The 24,561-nt window shown below is 45.0% G+C and overlaps 1 protein-coding gene across 2 annotated transcripts in view; it reads left to right on the forward strand.

The window, feature by feature from the left end:
• The first annotated feature begins 10,603 nt into the window (after positions 1-10,603).
• Positions 10,604-24,561, forward strand: part of eloa (elongin A) — a 33,416-nt gene continuing 19,458 nt past the window's right edge. Inside the window, exons 1-4 of one of the 2 annotated variants that reach the window (XM_083646148.1) lie at positions 10,604-10,725; positions 14,143-14,199; positions 18,403-18,515; positions 20,134-20,804. In XM_083646148.1, the coding sequence (XP_083502274.1) occupies positions 10,654-10,725; positions 14,143-14,199; positions 18,403-18,515; positions 20,134-20,804 (913 nt within the window). In that variant the 5' untranslated portion in view covers positions 10,604-10,653. The remainder of the gene's footprint in view (positions 10,726-14,142; positions 14,200-18,402; positions 18,516-20,133; positions 20,805-24,561) is intronic. The other variant, XM_083646149.1, reaches the window with a different exon arrangement.

The raw sequence follows: 24,561 nt of genomic DNA on the forward strand, positions 1-24,561 counted from the left end.
AGCGTTTTTGATTTGTTTTGTTTCTTTCTTAGGACTTTCAGTTAACCTCGGTACGCTGTGTTGTAGGTACAGCGGGTCTCTTCTGAGTTTGATTAGCTGACAGACAAGGACTCTGGCTCACTTGCTAACAATCAACAATCCAACTGATCAACGAAATGACAAAATTGTCTGTTTGCTGACACTGAGATAAGCACTGACTACTCTCTCGCTGAAACACACACACACAGGCAAGGACAGGCAGGTAGGCAGATAGTGATTGGCTGGATGACACAGGTGTGTTTTCTCCTGATCTTGACAGAGAGAATAGGAGAAGGGACAGATTGACAGATGTTCACCGGTGTGTGAGGCTGCTTGGGGATTTGCTTGGTGGTTCGGTTTCAGCGCAACACAGCACCTGAGAAGAGGAGAGGAGAGAAGAGAAGAGAAGAGAAGAGAAGAGAAGAGAAGAGAAGAGGAGAGGAGAGGAGAGGAGAGGAGAGGAGAGGAGAGGAGAGGAGAGGAGAGAAGAGAAGAGGGGACAGCTGTAGTTATCTCCTGCAAAGTGTAAACACAAGCTGTTCAAAACCTTTAGAGGCCATACACCTGGCACTAAGACACCTGGCACTAAACGCATCTCAGTGTGATGATCATTATCATCAGTGATCATCAAGTCTCCAGTGTCCACTGTCCACATTGAGATCCCGATTGCGATCTATTCAGTCAAGCTCCATAGAGTAGAGCGGCAGAAATACAGCAGTGACTGTTGTATGTGGTTTGAGAGGACGCATTGCATTTACACTTGTGTTCAATGTGGTCACAATCCGTCCCTGCCCGCCTCCGGAGGTGGTTTGGCCGATCAGATCGCAATCCGTCCTCAATGTGTCTTGGGGGCGTTTACACCTGTACTTTCAAGTGGTCAAGCACTATCCAATTGCAATCTGATCACAGAAAATGCATGTTGGTGCCAGGTGTAAATGGCCTCTTCTTAGCTGTTTCATTTAGGGCCTAAAGTACATGTTCACTCTACTAGCCGCCCCATCAAAGGCGTGATTTTCCTCTTTAACACACTGTTAAATAGAAATATGGGGTTATTTGGTCAAACAAATAAAGCATGATCAAGATCTCTTAGGTCCACTTGTCAACATATTTTAACTGTCCCACACACTAAGTCAAAATAAAATGTTGATAAAACTTTTGCTGTAGCTGCCACGGATTTAGGAAGCACTTTTCTCAAGATGTTGGAAATGGATGTATTCTTTCATTGTCACTGGAGCCACACCAACCTTATTGACTGACACACATTCCAGGGGTTCCCAACCTTTTCTGGCTTGTGACCCTACTTTGACATCACAAAAATGAGACCACAGACATTCAAATTCTGGTACAACACCGGTAATATCATCAGTGACATCATCAGCACATCATCAGTGATGTCACACGTAACTGTATGCTGACTTTTTTCGAAGAATTCTGACTTTAATCTCAAAATTCTGACTTATATTCTGACGTATGACTCCCCCCCCCAGAATTCTGACATTAAAGTCAGAATTCTAACATTAAATTCTGACATTAAAGTCAGAATTCTAACTTAAAAATGACAAGTGCTGGTAGCACGCGTATGACGGAGGCTTGGTCCTTCGCACGGCCGACGTGGGTTTGAATCTGACCCGAGGTCATTTTCTGCATGTCATCCCCCTCTCTCTCGCCCCACCTTTCCTGTTTGCCTACTGTCCTGTCTAAATGAAGGCAAAAATGCCCCCCCCCCCGCCATTTTTTAAAATACAATTTAAATTTAAATTTAAAATCACAAGTGGCCATAATCCTCTTCGGTAGTTTTAATTGTGTGTGGTGACGTATAAAAAACAAGTAAATAAATACATTTCAGGGGACCCCATTTGAACTCCAGGTCACAACGCCAAGGTTTGGAACCACTGCGTCTAATCCTTCAACACACTGCCAACTTCTACATGCCAAAGTCTGCATCCAACTGATCTAACTCTCTCTCTCTCTCTCTCTCTCTCTCTCTCTCGCTCTCCCTCTCTCTGTCTGTCTATGTCTCTCTCTCTCGCTCTCTCTGTCTCTCTCTCTCGCTCTCTCTCTCTGTGTAATTGGAGGTAGGCAGCAGATATGTTGTGTGAAACAGGTGCGAGTGTCTTTTACGAGGGCTTCCCGGGTCAGGTTTGTGGTCTACAGCAGCGTGTGGGCCGGCAGCCATAGCCTACTCATCATCGCTGCACTGACACAACATGTGTACTTCAGCCACAGAGCAACTGGGGAATCTTACTCACGCCCGCAATGAGCTACGCTTGGCAAACTGCAGCAGGTCACTGCAGTGAGGAGCTGTGACAGAAAGCCTATGGAGGATCACACTGTGACAGAAAGCCTATGGAGGATCACACTGTGACAGAAAGCCTATGGAGGATCACACTGGACTGCTGAAAAGCAGTATCTGAAAGAAGCAAATATGACACTTTCTCCATAGGGGCAATTATACGTCCACGTTTGAATGGTGAGAATGCTTCATCTATGAATTTTGAACTGCATGGTTGCCCAACTCGCCCATCTACTACTCTTGTTTGTGAAAGTGCTTTGGGAAACTACAAAGCGACTACAACTATTGTCAATGCACCTTTAATCAAGGTAATTAACCTTCTTGATGAATGCAAAAAATGTGGTGTTCCCGGGAAGCTCGGCGTTCCCCGGACACACAACAGCATGACAGCCTGTCAGTTGTCAGGTAAATGCACACTTCTCTGCAGGGCTTACACACCCGGCGCAAAACTCACAGACAGACAGACAGACACAGACACACAGACACACACACACACACACACACACACACACACACACACTTCTCTGCAGGGCTTACACACCCGGTGCAAAACTCACTCACAGACACACAAACTCACTCCTGTCCACTTCTAAAAATACAGCAGGCCGGGCCAGCAGCACAGCACAACGCCTACTGCTTACCGCCCTCCTCCCAAAACCCTTTGGATTAAGACGCACACACATTCATCTGAAATTAGATTCTGTTGATTCTCCCTTTGCCTCAATTTTGCAATGAAAATCAATCAAGATCACTTTCATTCAGTCAACTTTCATTGCTGTATTAAACAATAGACTTTGAGAGTAATTTTTAGAGCCAAAAGGAGGAAATGTTTGGTACTAGGCAAAACTAGTGGAGCCAGAGAAAGAAATCCAGAAGCTCCGGATCCCGGATGGCCTGCGGCAGCACGTGTGTTGTGATCGTCTGGTTTGAGAGACGCTGGCAGGAGATCTACTCAGGTCTATTTGTGGCCTGTAGGATGTTTGGGCTAGTTGTTTTCAAACTAATCTGGTGGCCGTACGGATTTTTATCTAACCAAACTGCCCCTTGTTAGAGGCTCTGCTACCCCAAAAATATTATTGTTTATTAAAATAAATCAATAAAAGCATTTGCGTCTTTTTTTTATTCAACCTATAGGATTGCAGGGGTTTGGGATAGGTTTTGGGCCACAAAACATAGTACATAACTTCTCGATATAAATAAAATAAAATAGAATAATTTAATGATTGAAGTCAAATGTCCCCCATAGTCCTTTGTGTTGTAACCTAGGCACTTGAAAATCATAGATTCAGAAACAAGTCATTCTTTGGGGACTGCTGCTTCATCCAGGAGTCTGTTGGGTATTTGGGTCACCAGACAGACATGTCACCTGAGTGTCACCTGTGACCTTTTGGAACTGGGGTACATAGGTTGAAGTTTCCATGTGATACTATTAGTTCGTAATCAGGGGGGTAATTCAGTCATAGTGAGCTGACAAAGCATTGAATGGGGTGCTGAAGGTCTGTTGTAGAGAGGAGTTGCGATGCTGTTGTTATATTTGTTCCCATGTGGAGCAGCTGTGCCTCCGTTAACCTTGGTCACAGATATTTCTGATGGCCAAGCTGTGCGTCATCAAATCGCTGGGTTGCTTTGTTTGTTTGATGCATCACCAAGGCCCTGGATTTACACTTCATACGCATCTGATTTACACTTCATACTGATTTACACTTCATACGCATCTGATTTACACTTCATACGCATTTGTTGGTGTTTATAAGAGAAACTCTACGGAATCTAAGTCTGGAGGACGTTGTAGCTTCTACCTGAGTTGTTTGGTAACACTTGACAATAAGGGTATGTGAATTAATCATTACTTACTAACCATAATTAACAGTTAACAAATATGGCTAGTAATCATTTACTAACGGTGTTCATGGTTAACTAAGCTATTGTGGTTAAGTTGAGGCATGAAGTCACTAATGTTAAAGGTCCTATTTCATGTAAACCAGCATTTTCCCTTGCCTCTTTGATCATGAAGGAAAACAGATCACCTTATCAGAGGCTCCGCCCCCTCAAAACAACGCATAGTTAATGAGGGGAGAGACTAACCTCGCGTCACCAGGCTCTTCTCGGGGAGAAAGAGCCTGGTCTCCATTTACAAGGAATTTTGGCTCTCGGCCTGTTTCCGCCCTAGACAGGAAACAAGCAGCGGAAACAGAATAAGAAAATAAAACAACAAAACAAAAGATGGATGTACCGAACGAAGTTTTTGAAGAAGTTATTTTTAGAAACATCCCGGGTTCAAAATATCACATATTTTAAGCCAATACAGAAGCTTTGCATCAGACAATCGAGGAAAGAGACGTTCTCGCGTGTCTACCAACTGGCTTTGGGAAAAGCTTAGTATTCCAAACCTGGCCGACAGTGTGCCAACCGCTTGGGAAGAACTTTTCAAACAAATGGCCAGTTGATGGAATAGTTATAGTTGTCTGTCCGCTGTTATCGATAATGGAGGATCAAGTACAACAGATGAAATCCAAAGGCATCTCTGCTGCCTGTGCTGGGAAAGACATGGACATTGATCATAAGATGTAGCTACTATACAACTTGTGTTGTTGTTCTTTTTATCAGGCTCTAGCTAACGTAACCTCGCAGCGTCAAGCTAACGGCAACGAAGAAGATTTTTTTGCCGCACTTGTTTCCGGTACTGTTTCCTGTATCCTTGGTTTACGCCCCCAAGGCCAAAAGCGGTGTAAAGCGTGCCCAGACTAGGGAGAGACAGAGTGCATAGAGAAGTCTCACAGAGGCTGGATTTTATTTTTGTTTTTCAAAATAATTCATAACCTTGCTTTAAAGACCCATGAGACATGTTTTAAACAGTTTGGAAATAACATACAATTTGGCCTTTAAAGGAACACTCTGCCCATTTTCAACCAGCTTTGTATCATTAGAACATCAGTAGTATATCAGAAAACTGTAAACTGTTTTGAAGTCTGTCATTTAATTTGACAGTTATTGAGTGTTAAAGTGTGGACCAGTGACATCACTGGTCCACACTAACACAAATTAATAACTTATTAACTCAAATCAACTCTCAATAACTGTCAAACTATTCATCATTCATCTAGTTTGACAGTTATTGAGAGTTGATTTGAGTTAATGAGTTATTCATTTGAGTTAGTGTGGACCACACTTTAACACTCAATAACTGTGAAATTAAATGACAGACTTCAAAACCGTTTACAGTTTTCTGATGGTTGAAAATGGGCGGAGTGTTCCTTTAAGATTAGAGCAAATTTATGGTCAAGGGTCTGTTACTAAATGCTTATTAAGCATTAACTTGTTAATGTTATTGTAAAGTGTTACCAGTTGTTTTGTATCACAGGGTGACTCAAATATGTTTTGGTCATCATCTCTGGCTGCTATCTGGCCTGGAGCTTTCGGCTAAGCGCCATTTGATCCAGATATTGAAATATCACTCTCCCTGCATGTGTTGGTCACTCAGTCACTGCAACAAAGTCTGGACAGCTGACAAATAACACAGTCCTATTGATGTAGCTGCATCCTGTTGAATCATCACTACTCCTCCCCTTCTCAGTGAGTTGGTGTAAAACGGGTGTAGAAACTGCCTCCACCATCAGGACGCTGCTGTTTCAACCGTTTTAGGGGGGATTGCAACATCGCCGCCGGGAGCCTATACTCATGGTCTCAAACAGACTCTCCTCTCTTCATATGACACCCACAGCAGCTGCTGCTCTGGCCATGTGTGGAGCAGGCTCCTTCACAAGCCATAGCACCCATATAGGAGCTATTTAAAAAGAGCCAAGTTCAGAGATAGAGCGAATGAGGAGGGGGCTGTCTGTCAGAAAAGGGAGAGGTAGAGAGAAAGAGAGAGTGAGAGAGGGAGCGATAGAATCCAGTATGCCTGCGGATGTTTGTGATCATGACACACACTGTAGTTGTGGTTTTGCCATTAGTTTACTTTTCACAACTCATTGCTGGCATTTCAATTGCCTTATCATTTTGGTTTTCAACTATTATTGGTTGATTATCTGTCAAGTGGTACGCTATGCAAATAATGTGTCGTAGTTGTTGTAATAGTAGCAGAAGTAGTTAGTATAGATGAGATGACCAAAGCGGAAGAGCAAAATTGCAAAATTTAAGTTGGGATTTAAATAGCAGAATATGGGGAAGTAAACAGACCTGACAAGACTCTGGCGGGATAATGAGTCATGGTGGGAGAAAGTAAAAAGTTAAAGTTAAATAAATAAATTAATGAATGAATGCAATAAATAAATTAATAAATTAATAAACAAATAAATAAATAAAGTAAGATAGTTCAGTGGTTAAATGACAAAGGAATGATAAATAAATAAATAAATAAATAAATAAATAAATAAATGCAATAAATTAATAAATTAATAAACAAATAAATAAAGTAAGATAGTTCAGTGGTTAAATGACAAAGGAATGATAGATAGATAGATAGATAGATAGATAGATAGATAGATAAATAAATAAATAAATAAATAAATAAATAAATAAATAAATAAATAAATAAATAAATAAAAATGCAGCCGCAAGTAATATCAAACCCGTCAACTGAAAGTTCAGAATATGTAAAGCTGTGACTTGATTTAATCTAACTGAATGGAGCCGTGCAGTGTGCGCAGAGACTGTTCTTCACATGTGACTTGATGTCTGTCCCTGCCGTAAGGACAGTGAACTTGCCACCACAAATCTGGATTTAATAAAGTAAACTTCAATAATTCGCCACATGCTCAGAAATTGTCTGCTTGCTCGGGACAAAAAGAACAGGAAAATACAATATGGAGATATATTCCTATGCCACTCATATAATATCCATGATTGCATGCAGTAACCTACTGGACAGAGGAAAGTGAGGGGGAAAAAGGGCAGAATTGAGGCGAATAGATGAGAAAATGTGTAATATGGATCTCAATCAAATGTAATAAAATGGAAACTGGCAGATAGCTCAGGCCTGAAAATCGAATCCCAAAAGCGTTTTAACAGCACTGAGGGAGTCTTCCAGCGTCCCGACGCACCACAGAACTAAGGTGAACTTTGACCTTTGATGCTTTACGGAGCGCTGGCCCAGGTTAGGGATCAAAACAAACTGCGAGCCAGGAAGAAACAATAATCACCTCCAGCTGCTGTGTTTACCACCAGCTGATCCAGCTTCACATAGACAGGAGACCGCTGGTATGTAGCAGCTGGCACAGACTGTACTGCACGCACGCACACGCACACGCGCACGCGCACACACACACACACACACACACACACACACACACACACACACACACACACACACAAACACTTGTACATACACAGATACATAAAAGTTAGGGCTGGGCAATATATCGACAACGACATTATATCGATATCGTGATATCAGACTAAATATCGGCTTCGATTTTGGATATTGTGATATCGTGATATGGCTGATATTGTCTTTACCTGGTGTTAAAGGCTGCGTTACAGTAAAGTGATGTCATTTTCTGAACTGACCAGACTATTCAAGCTCTTATATTATTTACCTTTACCCACTTATTTATTATATCCATTGCTGATGATTATTTATCAAAAATCCTCTTGTGTAAATATTTTGTGAAAGCACCGATAGCCATCCCTATAAATACTGTCGCAATATCGATATGGATGTAGGCTATTTGATCAAGTACAGACAGTCTTGTTTTTAATCAAAGTGCTTGTGACATCTCACATGTGGCTTTGACTTACAACTTGGACATTAACCCCACATCGTAGAAAATTCCCATTCAGCCTAAAAATACCAAGAACCAAGATATGATTCTTGGTCCATATCGCGCAGCACACGTGTGATGCATTCACATACAGCACAAAGATTGGCACATAGTAACCCTAACTGTCAGACACACACACACACACGCACACACGCACACACACACACACACACACACACACACACACACACACACACACACACACACACACACACACACACACACACACACACACACACACACACATTGTGTGTCTCAGCACCTATAAATATCCTCTGGTGATAGGCAAAAGAATTCAGCTAGCACAGGATTTGGTGGGGAAGGGGTGTGTGTGTGTGTGTGTGTGTGTGTGTGTGTGTGTGTGTGTGTGTGTGTGTGTGTGTGTGTGTGTGTGTGCGTGCGTGCGTGCGTGCGTGCGTGCGTGCGTGCGTGCGTGCGTGTGTGTGTTCAAATTCAAAACAGCGTATCCCAATGCAAAAAAGTGAAAATAAATGTGTAAAAATATGTAATGTGGCCAGAGAAATTAATCACAATATCAACTCTACTTTATTCTGCCCACTCTTCACAAGCTCTCCATCTAAATTCCATTACTCGCACATTGTAATAAAAAAAATAATAATTTGTGTTTACATTCTGTCAAGCCAATGCCATCGCGAGGAAGATTTGTCTCTCAAAAATAAACATAATTCAGCTCAGCCAGACTTGTATGACATTATATCGTGGTTGTACATATCAGGTATCGAATCGTATCGTGAGGTGAGCAGATCCTCCCGTCTCTGCTCTGCAGTATCATATCACTAGTAACGGAGGATCCCAATGGCAACTGGCTGCAACATATTGTTTACCTTCCTGTGGCCTTGATTTTAAGTTTTCTAAAAATGCCAAAACTGTGCTTGATTATTATTGAATGGGTTGAACACATTTATACGACGATCTGTTGTGTGATAAAGAAGTATAAAGATTCAAATGTAGTGGCACATTTGAGTGCCACTTTACTCACATCAGTGGATGCTGACAGAATTGAAGTTTGGCTGAACTGAAGTTGAAATCAAAGGAAACATAGTGACATATGAGAGTGCATCAGTCCTCACATCATGCAGTAAAACCAAGTCTATTTTTACCTCTTTCTCTCTGTTCACTTGGTTACTCGCTCTTCCTCCTTTCCTTAGCTTTCTCAGTTTCTCTCTCTCTCTGCTTTCTCTCTCTCTTTCTGTTCTTTCCCTCTGTTGGTTGTCTCTCTCTCACGGGTTGCTCTCTGTTCCTCGTCGCTCTGTCCCTCCGTCTGTCTGCCAGAATGCTGTGTGTGTGTGTCAGTGTTTGAGGGCGACCAGGGGTCCCAACCAAGGCTATGACACACACCTCGCACCCACCCTGCCCGGCAGCCCCCGCCTCCCCGAGCTCACATCACAACCACCCACCTCCAACATCCACCTACATTTCCAAATACAGGCACCCCGCGTCTCCCTCCCCTCCAAAAATATCCCCAAAATACCCCCTACTGCCCCTCCCTCCAGTGGGTTTAGATGGGGCAGGAGGGACGAACTACCAAGTGGTTTGTGTCCTGTGTGTGCACTGTGCGCCATGCCACCATTTTTTACACTTGCTGTGTGGGACCAAGCCAAGCTATGGACATGTTGCAAAATGGTCAAAATACGATGGAGAGATTACAGTTTTTCCTCATTCCTAAATTTCTGAATTAATTCCTACAAATTTACAACCATTAAACTTTTTGAATTTTCTTTTTTAGTTTTTTTTGAAGATGATGATCGAGAGAGAAAGGGGAAGAAGGAAAATGAGAGAGATGTAGAAAAGTGCACAATTATAATAGTCCTATGATCAATTTGATAACTATGCTATAAAAATATCAGTCAAGCGTCCTTATAGAAAATATTATAGTAATTTATTAGATGAATATTAACTTTATACCACAGGAGATAAAGATGTCATTCAAGTATTTATTTAAAATTTAACTATTTTGATGACTTTGGTGTTCAGGCCCCTATATGTGTAGGTTATTGTTTATGTTATATTGGGATATTTTACTGATTGTTATTTCATATAGGACAAAATCTATCTATTTATCTATCTATCTATCTATCTATCTTTCTTTCTATCTATCTATCTATCTATCTATCTATCTATCTATCTATCTATCTATCTATCTATCTATCTATCTATCTATCTATCTATCTATCTATCTATCTATCTATCTATCTATCTATCTATCTATCTATTCCCATGTAATCCAGTGCTTTTGTGAAACGAACAGGTGTTGCTCTCTTTCTGCGCTGTCAGCTGCTCTGACGTATTTCCGTTAATCAATGGTCTACTTTTCCCCTCACCACTGTGGGGAACTTGAATGTACTTGTTCATGGTTAACTACACGTGTGCTAACGTACACTTTATTTTTCTCGATTTTAATGTACATATATATATTTTTTTTTTAATAAAAATACTGACCCGTCTGGCTACAGCCTGCAGTGGCGTGGCGGACAAGAAACTAGCGGAACCTTGTTTTTTCTTTTCTTCGGTCGGTGATGAAGTAGTTTCCGGGCTCCAGGGTACCAGCAGACAGTAAACATGGCGGAGGAGCTGCTGGAAACAGTGGACAGACTTCAGTCTCGGCTCTTGGAGAATCCGGAGCCCCGAAAGGTAACGATTGAACCCGGCCGAGGTGGACAGATTGGGTGATATTTAGCACCGACTAGGTCCCCTGAATGCGACGTTTTGTCCCCGGGCCCGAAACTGTTCCGTGGCCGTGGCAGTTCCGTGAAAGTCGCAACGGCGTTGGTTTTATTCATGCTGCATTCAAGTGCTGCTTATGGCCTCCCCCATTCAGAGACTGGTAGCCCCAAATGCGTCTTGTCACGCATTTAACTGCGTCTCGCATGGAAATACTAGTAATGAAAGGACGCCTTTCATGTCACAAAAGTGTTTTGGTCTGTTGTTTTGAGTGGTACAGAGGTACTTTGTGTTGCAGTAGCAGACTGAAGGGAAGAAATCCAAATTAGCCATGTCCCTTTCCCAAAGAATTGCAAAATGTGGTAAATAAAAGTGAAACAAAGAATGAAACTAGAAACGTACAACAATACAATCTATTTACACAAAATCGCCTCAAACAACAATAATAAAAGGCATCAACCAACCTACCATCAGCATTTTTCACACTGTCACCGGACAAGTCTGATGTCATATAAAATGTAGACGTTACCACGTTATACCTCCATTATTATAACTATTATTTTATTTGTTTCTGGGCCGTTCACATGTTCATTCAATATTTCGATCAGCACATGAAGGCAGCACCTGAGCACGTCACGATAACGAAGGGGCTTTAACATTGATATTATTATAGCTAATGTCCTTGTAACGTTACAACCCCTGTGCTTTTGCTCTTGTGTTCATGCCTGCCTGCAGCTGGGTGTAACCACCGCTTCAACAATATCAAAACATCAACCACAACATTTGCCTTCTAGCTGGACTCGTTGCCAGTGTAGCTAGCTGTTAGCCGTCATGCTAACGTTAGTGTCAAAAAAGTGTCCGCTACAGCGATGATAATCTCTCCGTTAGCACATCGCTGGCTAACGGCAGCTAGGCCTCTTTAATGTTATTATGTTACAATATAAGAATGGATGTAACAGTTACATTCATTGGTGGCACCGTTTGTTTCACATCTCTCAAGCCACAGGATCTGCTGTTACAATTTTGAGCAGGACATAGTAGCGTTATCTGACCGCCTCTTTGTTTACTTAATCTATCACTGCTGAAATGACACTGCGCCTCATCAGTGTTCTCGCAAAACAATCTCGGGAGTGACCAGGAATTGGCGTGGGCATATTCTTGATTCGGTTTCACCTGATTGATTTGGATCCAATCAACCCCTCTACTTTCCCCAGACTGCAGTTTCACCACTTCAGTCTGCCAGCTGCCCCATTAACGTTTAGGCCACGACATCAGTCAGTCCCCCCACGACACGCAGTCCTGACTCACACTGAGCACAGTTTGTTTGAAATGTAGTCTACTGTCCCAAGTTGCAATCAGACAAGACTATCTAAAAACGGTTACATGAACAGGGTGCACACAGGCATCAAACAGGCCAGCAGATCCTGAACATCTTTATGTGAAGGACCTTCAAATAGATGCATTACAACGGAAAGCCTCATTTGATAAGATTAGTACAGGGCCTGTTAACATCATTAGAACAAGATGTACAACAACAAATGTGTCCATATTGTAAGTGGGTAGAACAGTTGGCACAGTGAAACCTGTGACGAAAACAGTCATCTTTATACATAGGCATTAGGCAAGTTGAAATTTATATTGTTACTGATTTTAGATTTGTGTGTGTGTGTGTGTGTGTGTGTGTGTGTGTAGGGCTGCACAATTAATCGTATTTTCATCATCATCGCAATATGAACATGTGCAATAAACACATCTCAAAGACTGCCTGAAACGCAATGAATAACAAAAGTGGTTTTATTTACATGCGTCATGCATTCCCACTCAGCATCTGATCATTTTGTATGGTGTTGTAAATCCAGCGTACACCTTTCCCTTGCAACAGTGCGAGTCAGTGTGTATTTCATTTCTTTATTCAGTGGGCATAGGCTATGTTTGGGGTCTATGTTAGCATTATTAAAGCAGAAAGACATAGAACTGTATAGCTAAAATGCATACCGGTACTTTAATATTAGTTTATTTATCGCAAGTCGTATCGTCATCGCTATATTGAACAATGTTATTGCACATCGCAGATTTTCCTCATATCGTGCAGGCCTAACACACACACACACACGATATATCCTAGTCAAAATTATTCATACCTCATTTTGTCAGTTTTTGCGTATCAAGATACCACAATAGAGCTGAACACTCACGTGACATCCTTTGCCCCGGAAGTGGGCAAAAGTAGGTCACAGGTTGGCTTGGTTTCTTACTACATTTCTGTTATTTCTTATTGACCTTTTTTGAGCATCTTGGAATCAGATTTGGTTTGCCCAGGATTTGAAAATGTATATTCCTTGTACCTGGAATGCTGTGTCACTGCTGCTGCTGCATTCCTGTTTAGGGCTGCACGATATGCCAAAAAAAATCATATTGCGATTGTACTGGCAGATATTGTGATATGCAATACTATTTTAGTGGCAATGGCAATTTTTCCATTTCTTTTTCAGACAAAAATAAAGTAAAAATGTGATGTGATTTTCTCTGTACCAAATAAGCATGTTCCCTTACGTCTGGAGAATATGATTTATAGGCCGGGGCATCTCTGTAGCACCACACTACTTCATTTAATGCTATCTATGTTGTGACACATTTTTCCTTTATCAAATAATTGCAGGCTCCTGTGATTTGGATATCGCACTTAGCCATATTGCGATTTGGATTGCGATTCGATTAATTGTGCAGCCCTATTCCTGTTATGATCATCAAAATGTTCCCTTTAATTTAATTTTAATGCAAAAATGACTAAGAATAACACATAATACGACCTCACCACAACAAAGTACACAAGTGCTAAAAGGGCTTCTATCCCAACCATTTTCTGAAATGATTAGTTGGTTAATTGATTAAATCGATTGACAGAAAATTAATCGATTAAAGTGTTGATAACCGATTAATCGTTTTTGTAATTTATCAAGTAAAAATGAAATGGGGATTTAAAAAAAATCTCTCCTCTGATAACTTGTAATGGGCATATGCCATTATTTTCAACATACACAAAATAATTAAGGGGAACAATGATTGATAATGAAAAGAGCTCTAATTTTCCTCCACTGATGTAAAACTAATGATAGCCATTCTAGTCCTCTGGTACTGAAAGCTGTTACAATGTAGTCCTCTGCTACTGAAAGCTGTTACAATGTAGTCCTCTGATATGGAAAGCTTGTTACAATGTAGTCCTCTGCTACTGAAAGCTGTTACAATGTAGTCCTCTGATACTGAAAGCTGTTACAATGTAGTCCTCTGCTACTGAAAGCTGTTACAATGTAGTCCAATGTAGTGGTTCATTTCATTTCCTCTCAACTCTGACTCTTCTTCCTTCTAAACACTCTTTTTCTTGTGCAGCTACTGAAGACTCTCAGAAGACTGGGGGAGCTTCCCATGACTGTGGATATACTTGTGGTGAGGATTTGTTGATTCAGTGACTACGTTTACATGCACACAATATTCCACTATTATTCGGAAAATGACAATATTCTGAATTTGATAAGGGTCATGTAAACAGCATATTCCAGTTGGATTTTCCGAATTTGGACTTTTTCCGAATTTAGTATTTTGCGATTAAGACATGTGGGTTATTCCAGTATTATTCGGGTTTTAGGAGGATTCTTTGATCATGTATACAGCGCATTTGGAATATGCGTCTCAATCAGGGATTTTACTGCAGTTTGCGACGCATGTTGTTGCGTATTTGCGGTCAGCTGATGTGTGCTAGAAAGCACTAGAAGAGGCGATATAATCATATAATCCATCATCTCTGGCATGTGAAAAGAAAACCCCACATTTCTGATCGGGAGGAGATGAGAAACATCGATTTAAAGTGAGAGATATTTAAAGAGAGAGTGGTGCCCACGGAAGCCTGAAATGCTTGCGAGCCTGTGAGCTAATAACTTAGGCTACTAGCCTACTTTTTATGAAAAACTTGGATGTGCAAATATCGCAACGCCAAACTTTCCAGCAGCAAGCTCCTGAAATGGACTAAGTGATGCTGGTAAAAGAATAGCGCTGCGCTGCTCTGTTTATTCTCAACAGAAAAACTCCGCCTACCTGCATCTCTCTCTCTCTCCCCCCCTCCCTCACGTGTCGGGGAGGGCGAGCTACGTCTGCATGTAAACGGGAATATTAGTGAATTATTCATTTAGTTGGAATATTGTCATTTTCCGAATATGGGCAAAAACCGGAATATTGTGTGCATGTAAACATAGTCAATGTGGCAGCCTCTTCAATCACATTCCCTCACTTTCCAAACTAGAATCTCTGCCTGTACAAATAAAAACGGAATAAAATCTACCTACAGTAAGACAGACTTCTCCAATAGTATCTTGTAATTGTCCTCAATACACATGATGTGATGCAGCTGTCCCATAGGGGACATTCAGACCAAAAGCGTTTTTGGAGCTGCCAGCATCTTTCTGCAATTCATTCTCTATGTAAGGACGCGCTAGACGTGCTCCTCTTTTAATGAAAGCACCTGGGGCCAGTTGCACCAACTGGTCTTACACTGGTCTTAAGCTAAGTTGGTCGTAACTTTACGACCTAACAGCTACGCCGGTTGCACCAAGACGGCTTAAGCCTTATTTTCACTAAGCCCAGGCGTAACTCTTACGACTGGTGAGGAGGAGGCGTAGTGCCTGCCTGTAACAGAGATCTCCGCGGAGACCTTTTTGAGTCCTTACCGTCATCGTCGTAACACAGCCAGTTCTCCGTCTTTGAAGCACGATGTTAGATTATAACTACGGTAACTAGTTGTGTAGCTTAGCCTTCCCAAATGTTGCCGTTAATTTTTTAGAATTTAATACCATAGAATTGGGAACGTTACATTCAATTTCATTCAGTCTGTCTGTCTGGCTCAATCGCAGCCATTTTTCACCCGGAGCGAGGGAGGGTGGGAGGAGTGTAGTGTAGTGATGCACATACAGTAGTGGCTGATAGAGCGTAGTGGCACAGTGACGCTCCAAGCAGGTCGCGAGGCACATTTTTGCAACATCATCCAATCAGGGGGCATTCCCTGGCAATTCACATGGCATCGCATTGCTACGACCAGCGTAGTTAAGACCAGACATAAACCCTGTTGGTGCAACAGGCATAAATCCACTCTAAAGACTGGTCTTAACTAAGACCGACGTAGGAGTTACGACCAGGCATAGTTAAGACCACTTGGTGCAACCGGCCCCTGGCGTTTAAGCGCTGGTGGCGTCTGTTGTTTTTGGAGGAGCGCTGTGGGCGCTTTAAAGCTCGTTTTTTTCACTCTTCCTACCTTTTCTCCTCCCGACGGATTTTCAACCTCCGCTGCTGCCAGAATTCGCAATAATCTGGCTTTCATGTTGACAGTCAACAACATCAAACAGACAAAACCAGCTGGCTACCGTCCGTGGGGTCGTTGTCTCGTCAACTCTAGTGCGCGTGACTGCAGGGGAAAATAAAACGGAGCACTAAAAAAACCGCTCCGTGCGCTGTGTTTTGTGCACAATGGAAGTGCTCTCGACATGATTTTCATAGCGTTCTGACCGGAGAAAAAAAAACTCTTTTGGTCTGAATGTCCCCTTATGCTATTCATCTAAACTAATGTCTCGTACAGACTACTCGATGGTTGTCATTCGTCAGTCGCTGTTCCATTCACACAACTGTCTGTCTTGTAACCAGGAGTCTTTGTGTCGTGGTGGTTTTCACACTATGTGACTGAGCTGTGACAGGTCACACATTGCAAGATGTCTCACGAGGAGAATCCCTGACAAGTCCACAAACGCAGTCTCACACCGGCTTTATTCGTTCTACACGCACGCTAGCACAACGTAATGAGTGATTCTAACAAATCGGTTCAAAGTCAGTTTATTTTCATCCCAATTATAATTTTGGGTTTACTTTTGATAAATAATAGAATGTTCTCGGTACATATCTAAGATTTGCATAGCTAACTTAAATGCTTTTTAAATGTGTTTTTTTTGGTTGTGGGACAGCAGTTTGTACCAATCCTGTGGAATAGCTTTCTCCATCTGAGAAGACATCACCCTGGCCGTCTGCGCCTCTCTACGCTCTGCTCTCCCGGGCCGTCTGCGCCTCACTACACTCTGCTCTCCCGGGCCGTCTGCGTCTGTGCCTCACTACACTCTGCTCTCCCGGGCCGTCTGCACCTCACTACGCTCTGCTCTCCCTGGCCGTCTGCGCCTCACTACACTCTGCTCTCCCGGGCCGTCTGCGTCTGCGCCTCACTACACTCTGCTCTCCCTGGCCGTCTGCGCCTCACTACGCTCTGCTCTCCCGGGCCGTCTGCGTCTGTGCCTCACTACACTCTGCTCTCCCTGGCCGTCTGTGCCTCACTACGCTCTGCTCTCCCGGGCCGTCTGCGCCTCACTACACTCTGCTCTCCCGGGCCGTCTGTGCCTCACTACGCTCTGCTCTCCCTGGCCGTCTGCGCCTCACTACACTCTGCTCTCCCGGGCCGTCTGCGTCTGCGCCTCACTACACTCTGCTCTCCCTGGCCGTCTGCGCCTCACTACGCTCTGCTCTCCCGGGCCGTCTGCGTCTGTGCCTCACTACACTCTGCTCTCCCGGGCCGTCTGCGCCTCACTACGCTCTGCTCTCCCGGGCCGTCTGCGTCTGTGCCTCACTACGCTCTGCTCTCCCGGGCCGTCTGCGCCTCACTACACTCTGCTCTCCCGGGCCGTCTGCGTCTGTGCCTCACTACACTCTGCTCTCCCGGGCCGTCTGCGCCTCACTACGCTCTGCTCTCCCGGGCCGTCTGCGCCTCACTACACTCTGCTCTCCCTGGCCGTCTGCGCCTGACTACACTCTGCTCTCCCGGGCCGTCTGCGCCTCACTACGCTCTGCTCTCCCTGGCCGTCTGCACCTCACTACACTCTGCTCTCCCGGGCCGTCTGCGCCTCACTACGCTCTGCTCTCCCTGGCCGTCTGCGCCTCACTACACTCTGCTCTCCCGGGCCGTCTGTGCCTCACTACGCTCTGCTCTCCCGGGCCGTCTGCGTCTGCGCCTCACTACACTCTGCTCTCCCGGGCCGTCTGCGCCTCACTACGCTCTGCTCTCCCTGGCCTTCTGCGCCTCACTACACTCTGCTCTCCCGGGCCGTCTGTGCCTCACTACGCTCTGCTCTCCCGGGCCGTCTGCGTCGTGCCTCACTACGCTCTGCTCTCCCGGCCGTCTGCGCCTCACTACGCTCTGCTCTCCCGGGCCGTCTGCGCCTCACTACGCTCTGCTCTCCCGACACGTCTGCGCCTCACTACGCTCTGCTCTCCCGGGCCGTCTGCGCCTCACTACGCTCTGCTTTCCCGGGCCGTCTGCGCCTCACTACGCTCTGCTCTCCCGACACCAGCAGATATTTCGGCTGGTAGATATCTGTGGGGACCTCTGTGACTCATCGGCGAGCACTCGGTGAAGCTCCCTGCTCGCGTCTGTGGACGGTTCACAGAGGCGGTGATTTGCCTCTGATCTGTGGGGGCAGGTTTGTTCCAGAGCTAAAAAAAAAAAAAAAAAAAACTCTGCTCTCCGAGGGCTCGGAGCGCCTAATGTGAACTAGACATAAGAGAAAGTTGGCTTGGATGCTGACAGAATGAGTGGCCACATTCTCATCTCCCTGTATTGTTGCACAGGAAACTGGAGTGGGGAAGACGGTGAATTCTTTCAGGAAGAATGAATTAGCCGGAGAGGTGGCGAAAAGCCTCGTCGCCAAGTGGAAGAAACTGGTCCCTCAGTCGGCAGACAGGTAAAGCATTTGATAGCACATTTACATCACGTGAGGCACTTTAGGCCAAGTACAATTGGGGAGAAAATCGGATATAAAAAAAGAAAAGTATATTGGAGGTATGCAAATGATTTGAAGTCTATGAGCCAAACCTGGAGCTCCCTATCTGTTCACGGTCCAATAAAGACTCACATTTGTAACCCTTCAGAAACCACAAAGTTATGGTTTTGTGCTTTCTGAAGGGTTAAAAAAAACTGTGGTCTCTTCATCCCAAAGCATTCAAAGCGTTGTGTTTTGGTCCGTCTCCCTGCATTCAAAGCGTTGTGTTTTGGTCCGTCTCCCTGCATTCAAAGCATTGTGTTTTGGTCCGTCTCCCTGCATTCAAAGCGTTGTGTTTTGGTCCGTCTCCCTGCATTCAAAGCGTTGTGTTTTGGTCCGTCTCCCTGCATTCAAAGCATTGTGTTTTGGTCCGTCTCCCTGCATTCAAAGCGTTGTGTTTTGGTCCGTCTCCCTGCATTCAAAGTGTTGTGTTTTGGTCCGTCTCCCTGCATTCAAAGTGTTGTGTTTTGGTCCGTCTCCCTGCATTCAAAGTGTTGTGTTTTGGTCCGTCTCCCTGCATTCAAAGCATTGTGTTTTGGTCCGTCTCCCTGCATTCAAAGTGTTGTGTTTTGGTCCGTCTCCCTGCATTCAAAGCATTGTGTTTTGGTCCGTCTCCCTGCATTCAAAGTGTTGTGTTTTGGTCCGTCTCCCTGCATTCAAAGTGTTGTGTTTTGGTCCGTCTCCCTGCATTCAAAGTGTTGTGTTTTGGTCCGTCTCCCTGCATTCAAAGTGTTGTGTTTTGGTCCGTCTCCCTGCATTCAAAGCATTGTGTTTTGGTCCGTCTCCCTGCATTCAAAGTGTTGTGTTTTGGTCCGTCTCCCTGCATTCAAAGCATTGTGTTTTGGTCCGTCTCCCTGCATTCAAAGTGTTGTGTTTTGGTCCGTCTCCCTGCATTCAAAGCATTGTGTTTTGGTCCGTCTCCCTGCATTCAAAGTGTTGTGTTTTGGTCCGTCTCCCTGCATTCAAAGTGTTGTGTTTTGGTCCGTCTCCCTGCATTCAAAGTGTTGTGTTTTGGTCCGTCTCCCTGCATTCAAAGCATTGTGTTTTGGTCCGTCTCCCTGCATTCAAAGCGTTGTGTTTTGGTCCGTCTCCCTGCATTCAAAGTGTTGTGTTTTGGTCCGTCTCCCTGCATTCAAAGTGTTGTGTTTTGGTCCGTCTCCCTGCATTCAAAGTGTTGTGTTTTGGTCCGTCTCCCTGCATTCAAAGCATTGTGTTTTGGTCCGTCTCCCTGCATTCAAAGTGTTGTGTTTTGGTCCGTCTCCCTGCATTCAAAGCGTTGTGTTTTGGTCCGTCTCCCTGCATTCAAAGTGTTGTGTTTTGGTCCGTCTCCCTGCATTCAAAGTGTTGTGTTTTGGTCCGTCTCCCTGCATTCAAAGCGTTGTGTTTTGGTCCGTCTCCCTGCATTCAAAGCATTGTGTTTTGGTCCGTCTCCCTGCATTCAAAGCGTTGTGTTTTGGTCCGTCTCCCTGCATTCAAAGTGTTGTGTTTTGGTCCGTCTCCCTGCATTCAAAGCGTTGTGTTTTGGTCCGTCTCCCTGCAGCAGCAGCAGCAGCAAACCCAGCAACAGCCACGCCAGAGAGGCGCCACGGCCGCACGCGCACTCTCGGGGCCCCGAGGAAAGCGGAGGGGCCCGCAGACGCCCCCCCGAGCTCTCCCCCGAGGAGGAGCCCCCCTACGCGGAGGAGGAGGAAGAGGAGGAGGAGGAGGAGGAGATGATGGAGGAGCGAGACTACCGCACCAACTACTCCCCCTCGCCGCCTCCTCCTCCTCCTCCGCCGCAGTACAGCCCGCCGCTGGAAGGCGGCTACCAGTCTGAGGAATACGAGAGCCCCGAGCCCGAGCCCAGCCCGCCTCCCCCCCGCAAAGAGCCCAGCCCGCCAACCCCCCGCAAAGAGGCTCGCCACGCCAAGCTGCACAAAGAGCCGGGCAAGAACCACAACAACCACGGTGCCCATGGCGACCATGGCGACCACGGCGCCCATGGCGACCGCAATAGGGACAGGGACGAGGAGCGGCGGCAACGCCACGCACAGACGAGTAGCGATGGAGGGGGAGGGGGCGGGGGCGATGGTGGAGGCGGCGAGGGGAAGAAGCGCAGCGCGGACAGAGAGCCGCAGCCGAGCGCCGCACACAAGGCTGCCAAGCACAGCCGGCAATCCACCACACACGACGGCAAGAGGGAGAAGGAGGACAAGAAGAAGGGAGGAGATGGTGAGTGTGTGTGTGTGTGTGTGTGTGTGTGTGTGTGTGTGTGTGTGTGTGTGTGTGTGTGTGTGTGTGTGCGTGCGTGTGTGTGTGTGTGTGCGCGCGCGTGTGGGTTCACAGTGATACTTTTGTCACAAAGAATGAGAATCAGATGACACCTTTTTTGTGATGTCAAGTTTAATTGTAGGATCCTTAAAGGAACACTCCGCCCATTTTCAACCAGCTTTGTATCATTAGAACATCAGTAGTATATCAGAAAACTGTAAACTCTTTTGAAGTCTGTCATTTAATTTGACAGTTATTGAGTGTTAAAGTGTGGACCAGTGACATCACTGGTCCACACTAACTCAAATTAATAACTCATTAACTCAAATCAACTCTCAATAACTGTCAAACTATTCATCATTCATCTAGTTTGACAGTTATTGAGAGTTGATTTGAGTTAATGAGTTATTAATTTTGCACAGATTTTCTTTGCACAGATTTTCAGGAGGCTAATCCGAAGCGTTTGTGGATTTCTCCCTCACGAGAGAGCCAGGATGGGGTGCTAAACCCATCCCGTACCGAATGCCGTCTCTCCGACCGTCAACTGTCTCTCCAGCTTGTCACCAAACTATACTTGGTTGTCACCTAGTCTTTCCTAAGTGTCACTGGTCAGGGGAGCCAGGATCCTATGTTTTAAAATACATACTACAGCATGCACTAGGACGCGTCATCAGTGATGTTATCTGGGGTCGTAAGGTGTTTCGGGTCTCTCAACATCATACACCCTCGCCCAGTAGACCCAGCCGAGGCCAATTAAGACCCCGACTCGCGTCCCAGAAGCCGCTCACGGATCAGCCTTCCTACTCTCTCTGCAACGTTGCCCGCGGAAGGGTTGATCACGCCCAATCCGCTGCAATAGAGTTTAGTGCTACACCGCAGTATTGAAAGATGCATGGAGGGTCTAAGGCCCTGTGGGTGACTCCAGGCCGGGCTCATCCTTCGTCTCACCAGAGACGAAGGATGTTGTAAACAAGTTGCACAATACTAGGAAGCTGGAGCATGCATCGGCAAGCAGTTGGACCGCCGTACGTGTTGCAAAACGCTGTGAAAACTCTGATAGGTCATAGTGTGATTAAAGCTAAATTTATTGTCGGGCGTCAAAAACTGTAGACGCCATTGGGCTACGCCGCGTCATCTGACGAGCCTCCCGGCATAGGCGGCGTGCAGCTCACCAAAAATGTAACTCGAGTCGAGTTATTAGTCGAGCAAGTATACTGTTGCTGCTGAGCAGTGTAGGAATTTAGCCAGGGCGAAAATCCCCACAAGAAATCTCAGAATGCCCCTAAAAGCCATGATCCAGAGGCAAAAATTGCCCCCAATATTTAGATAATTGTATTTTTATTCAATTTGTTTAATTTCCATCTCTAAAGCTGCGTTCACACCGGCCTATTAAAGTTTTTCGCTGGCATCGAGTTTACATACAAAGTCAATGCAAACGAGCGATTGAGCGTATATTCGCCCGGGAGAAAAATCGCTGGGCGTCCCGAGCGACAGAGACAGAGCGATAGGGAGAAAATTCGCTCGTCGCCCGAGATGAAATATCCCAACTCGAGCGAAATTACGCTGGCATCAGTCGCTCGCTGTTCAACGCTGATTGGCTGCCGACGTGTGAGAGTGAGTCAAGGATCACACTGGCTTGGAGCGCGAGGAGCATGCTGATAGGCTTAGCTTGTAAACAACTACGGTGGCTCGTAGTGGACAAATATCACGACATTGCGTAACATTATAGCCCCCAGATGTCCGTCAATTATTGTGCCTGTTGACGAGCGATTTAAACAGAGCGACAGAGCGATTCCAAAGGGTTGAATCAAGCGACAGAGAGAAAAATAAATATCTCGGTGTGAACATAGCTGAACACACACTCAGCAGCACCTGCAAGCTGGTTGCCAGAAGACAACGATGAAGAACACACTCACACACAAACAGTGCTGTTGTTTACACTACGCGTTAGCAACTTAAGTTAAGTTAAAGGTCCCAATTCGTGCAGCTGTAACCTCTTAAAAACGTGTGTCTCTGGTCCATAAAACATGATTCTGGATTAATTTGTCGAAAATATAGCAACCCCGTTTGTTGTGACGGAGTTGTCACTTCCTCATCTCGTTGCGTCCCAATAATGGTCTGTTTCTATAATATATTCAGAACTAACAGTTCCCATTGGCCGCTGAGGGAGAGCCCGCCCCAGGCTCCCAGCGGCCAATCAGATTAGCGTCTGTGGACCAGCACGCTAGGTTGTGTCCACAACTAACGCTATCGCTAACTTAACGTTGCTACGCTAAAGAGGACATCTCAAAATGCCTAGACTTACCGAATGCACCTCCGCAGTTGCTGGATCACGTACAGTTGGCGTCGCTCCAGCTAGAAGTGTTAATTTTGTGGCTATAGACAAAATGGTGCAGGTAGCTTGTGTGAGAGAGACCCGCGCAGTATGCGTGAGGAAGCTTGTGACGTCCCGATACCCCGTCTGGGAAACAGAGCGTTTGGGGGTGTGGCTTGAAGGAGACTGCAGGGGGAAGCTGGATAGGGACAAATCCAACTGTGGCAGTTCTGAGGTTGTGACCACTCATTACAGCATACATGGGCAACATATGGCCCGCGGGCCGTATGCGGCCCGCGGGCGCCCCCTGTGTGGCCCGCGATGGAATTGCACACAAAAAAATTTTTTTTTTTTTTTTTTTTTACAGTGCACTTGATGGTATATTGCAACATGCAATATACCCGCTGAATAAGTGTCCAAATGTTCATGTCATTCTGGGCAATACTAATATTTATGACTAAAAGGCTAAAAGTAATCTCATGTGTAAGAAATGACTGTTCTACATTGAAGTAGAAATTTAAATAATTAACTTGTTGGTTTTGGATTTATTTAGCTTCAAGAGTGCATTTTTGTTCTTGTGTGACCCTCAACACAGGCTTTGAGAATCCCGGGCCACTTACTGATACTTATGCTTAAATTAACCCACTCATATTCTGGTTTATTTCAAGAAAAACATTTCGGCTAGTGGAAATTCAAATTGGCTGGTAACTTTAAAATCTAGCAGCCATATTGGCAGGTGGTGAAAAAAGTTAATTTCAAGCCCTGCAGGGAGAGCAGGTGGTGACATAGGAGTGAGTGACGAAAAGGATCAAATATTGGTGGTTAAGACTGATAATAATGACATCACAATTGTTAATTTAAAATGAGTTGTTCCTCTAAACCTGGCTTCAAATGCCCCAAATATTTCACGCTGGCACCGTTCAGCCCTCAGCAAAACCTGGTAGCGAGGACATTTTTTTGTGGCCCTCTCTATCATCAAAGTTGCCCATCCATGGGTTATGGCATGACAATATTTGTTCGGCCCCCGGCAACAATCTGGGTTTCTCATGTGGCCCCCCATGAAAAATAGTTGCCCACCCCTGCATTACAGGGAGGGATGACAGCAGTATATATGCATTTACAAGTAAAAACAGCTTTTGCACGGAATGGGACCTTTAAGTTAAGTTATCCTTTATTTATCCCCATGGGGAAATTCATCCTCTGCATTTGACCCATCCTCTACTAGGAACCTTCCTAGAACTAGGAGCAGTGAGCAGCCACAGTGCAGCGCTCGGGGACCAACTCCAGTTCTTTTTGCCATTGCCTTGGTCAGGAGCACTGACAGGAGTATTAACCCTAACATACATGTCTTTAGGTGGTGGGAGGAAACCGGAGCACCCGGAGAAAACCCACACAAACACGGGG

Source organism: Poromitra crassiceps (genome assembly GCF_964638095.1).
Source record: "Poromitra crassiceps genome assembly, chromosome: 11".
NCBI lineage: Eukaryota > Metazoa > Chordata > Actinopteri > Beryciformes > Melamphaidae > Poromitra > Poromitra crassiceps.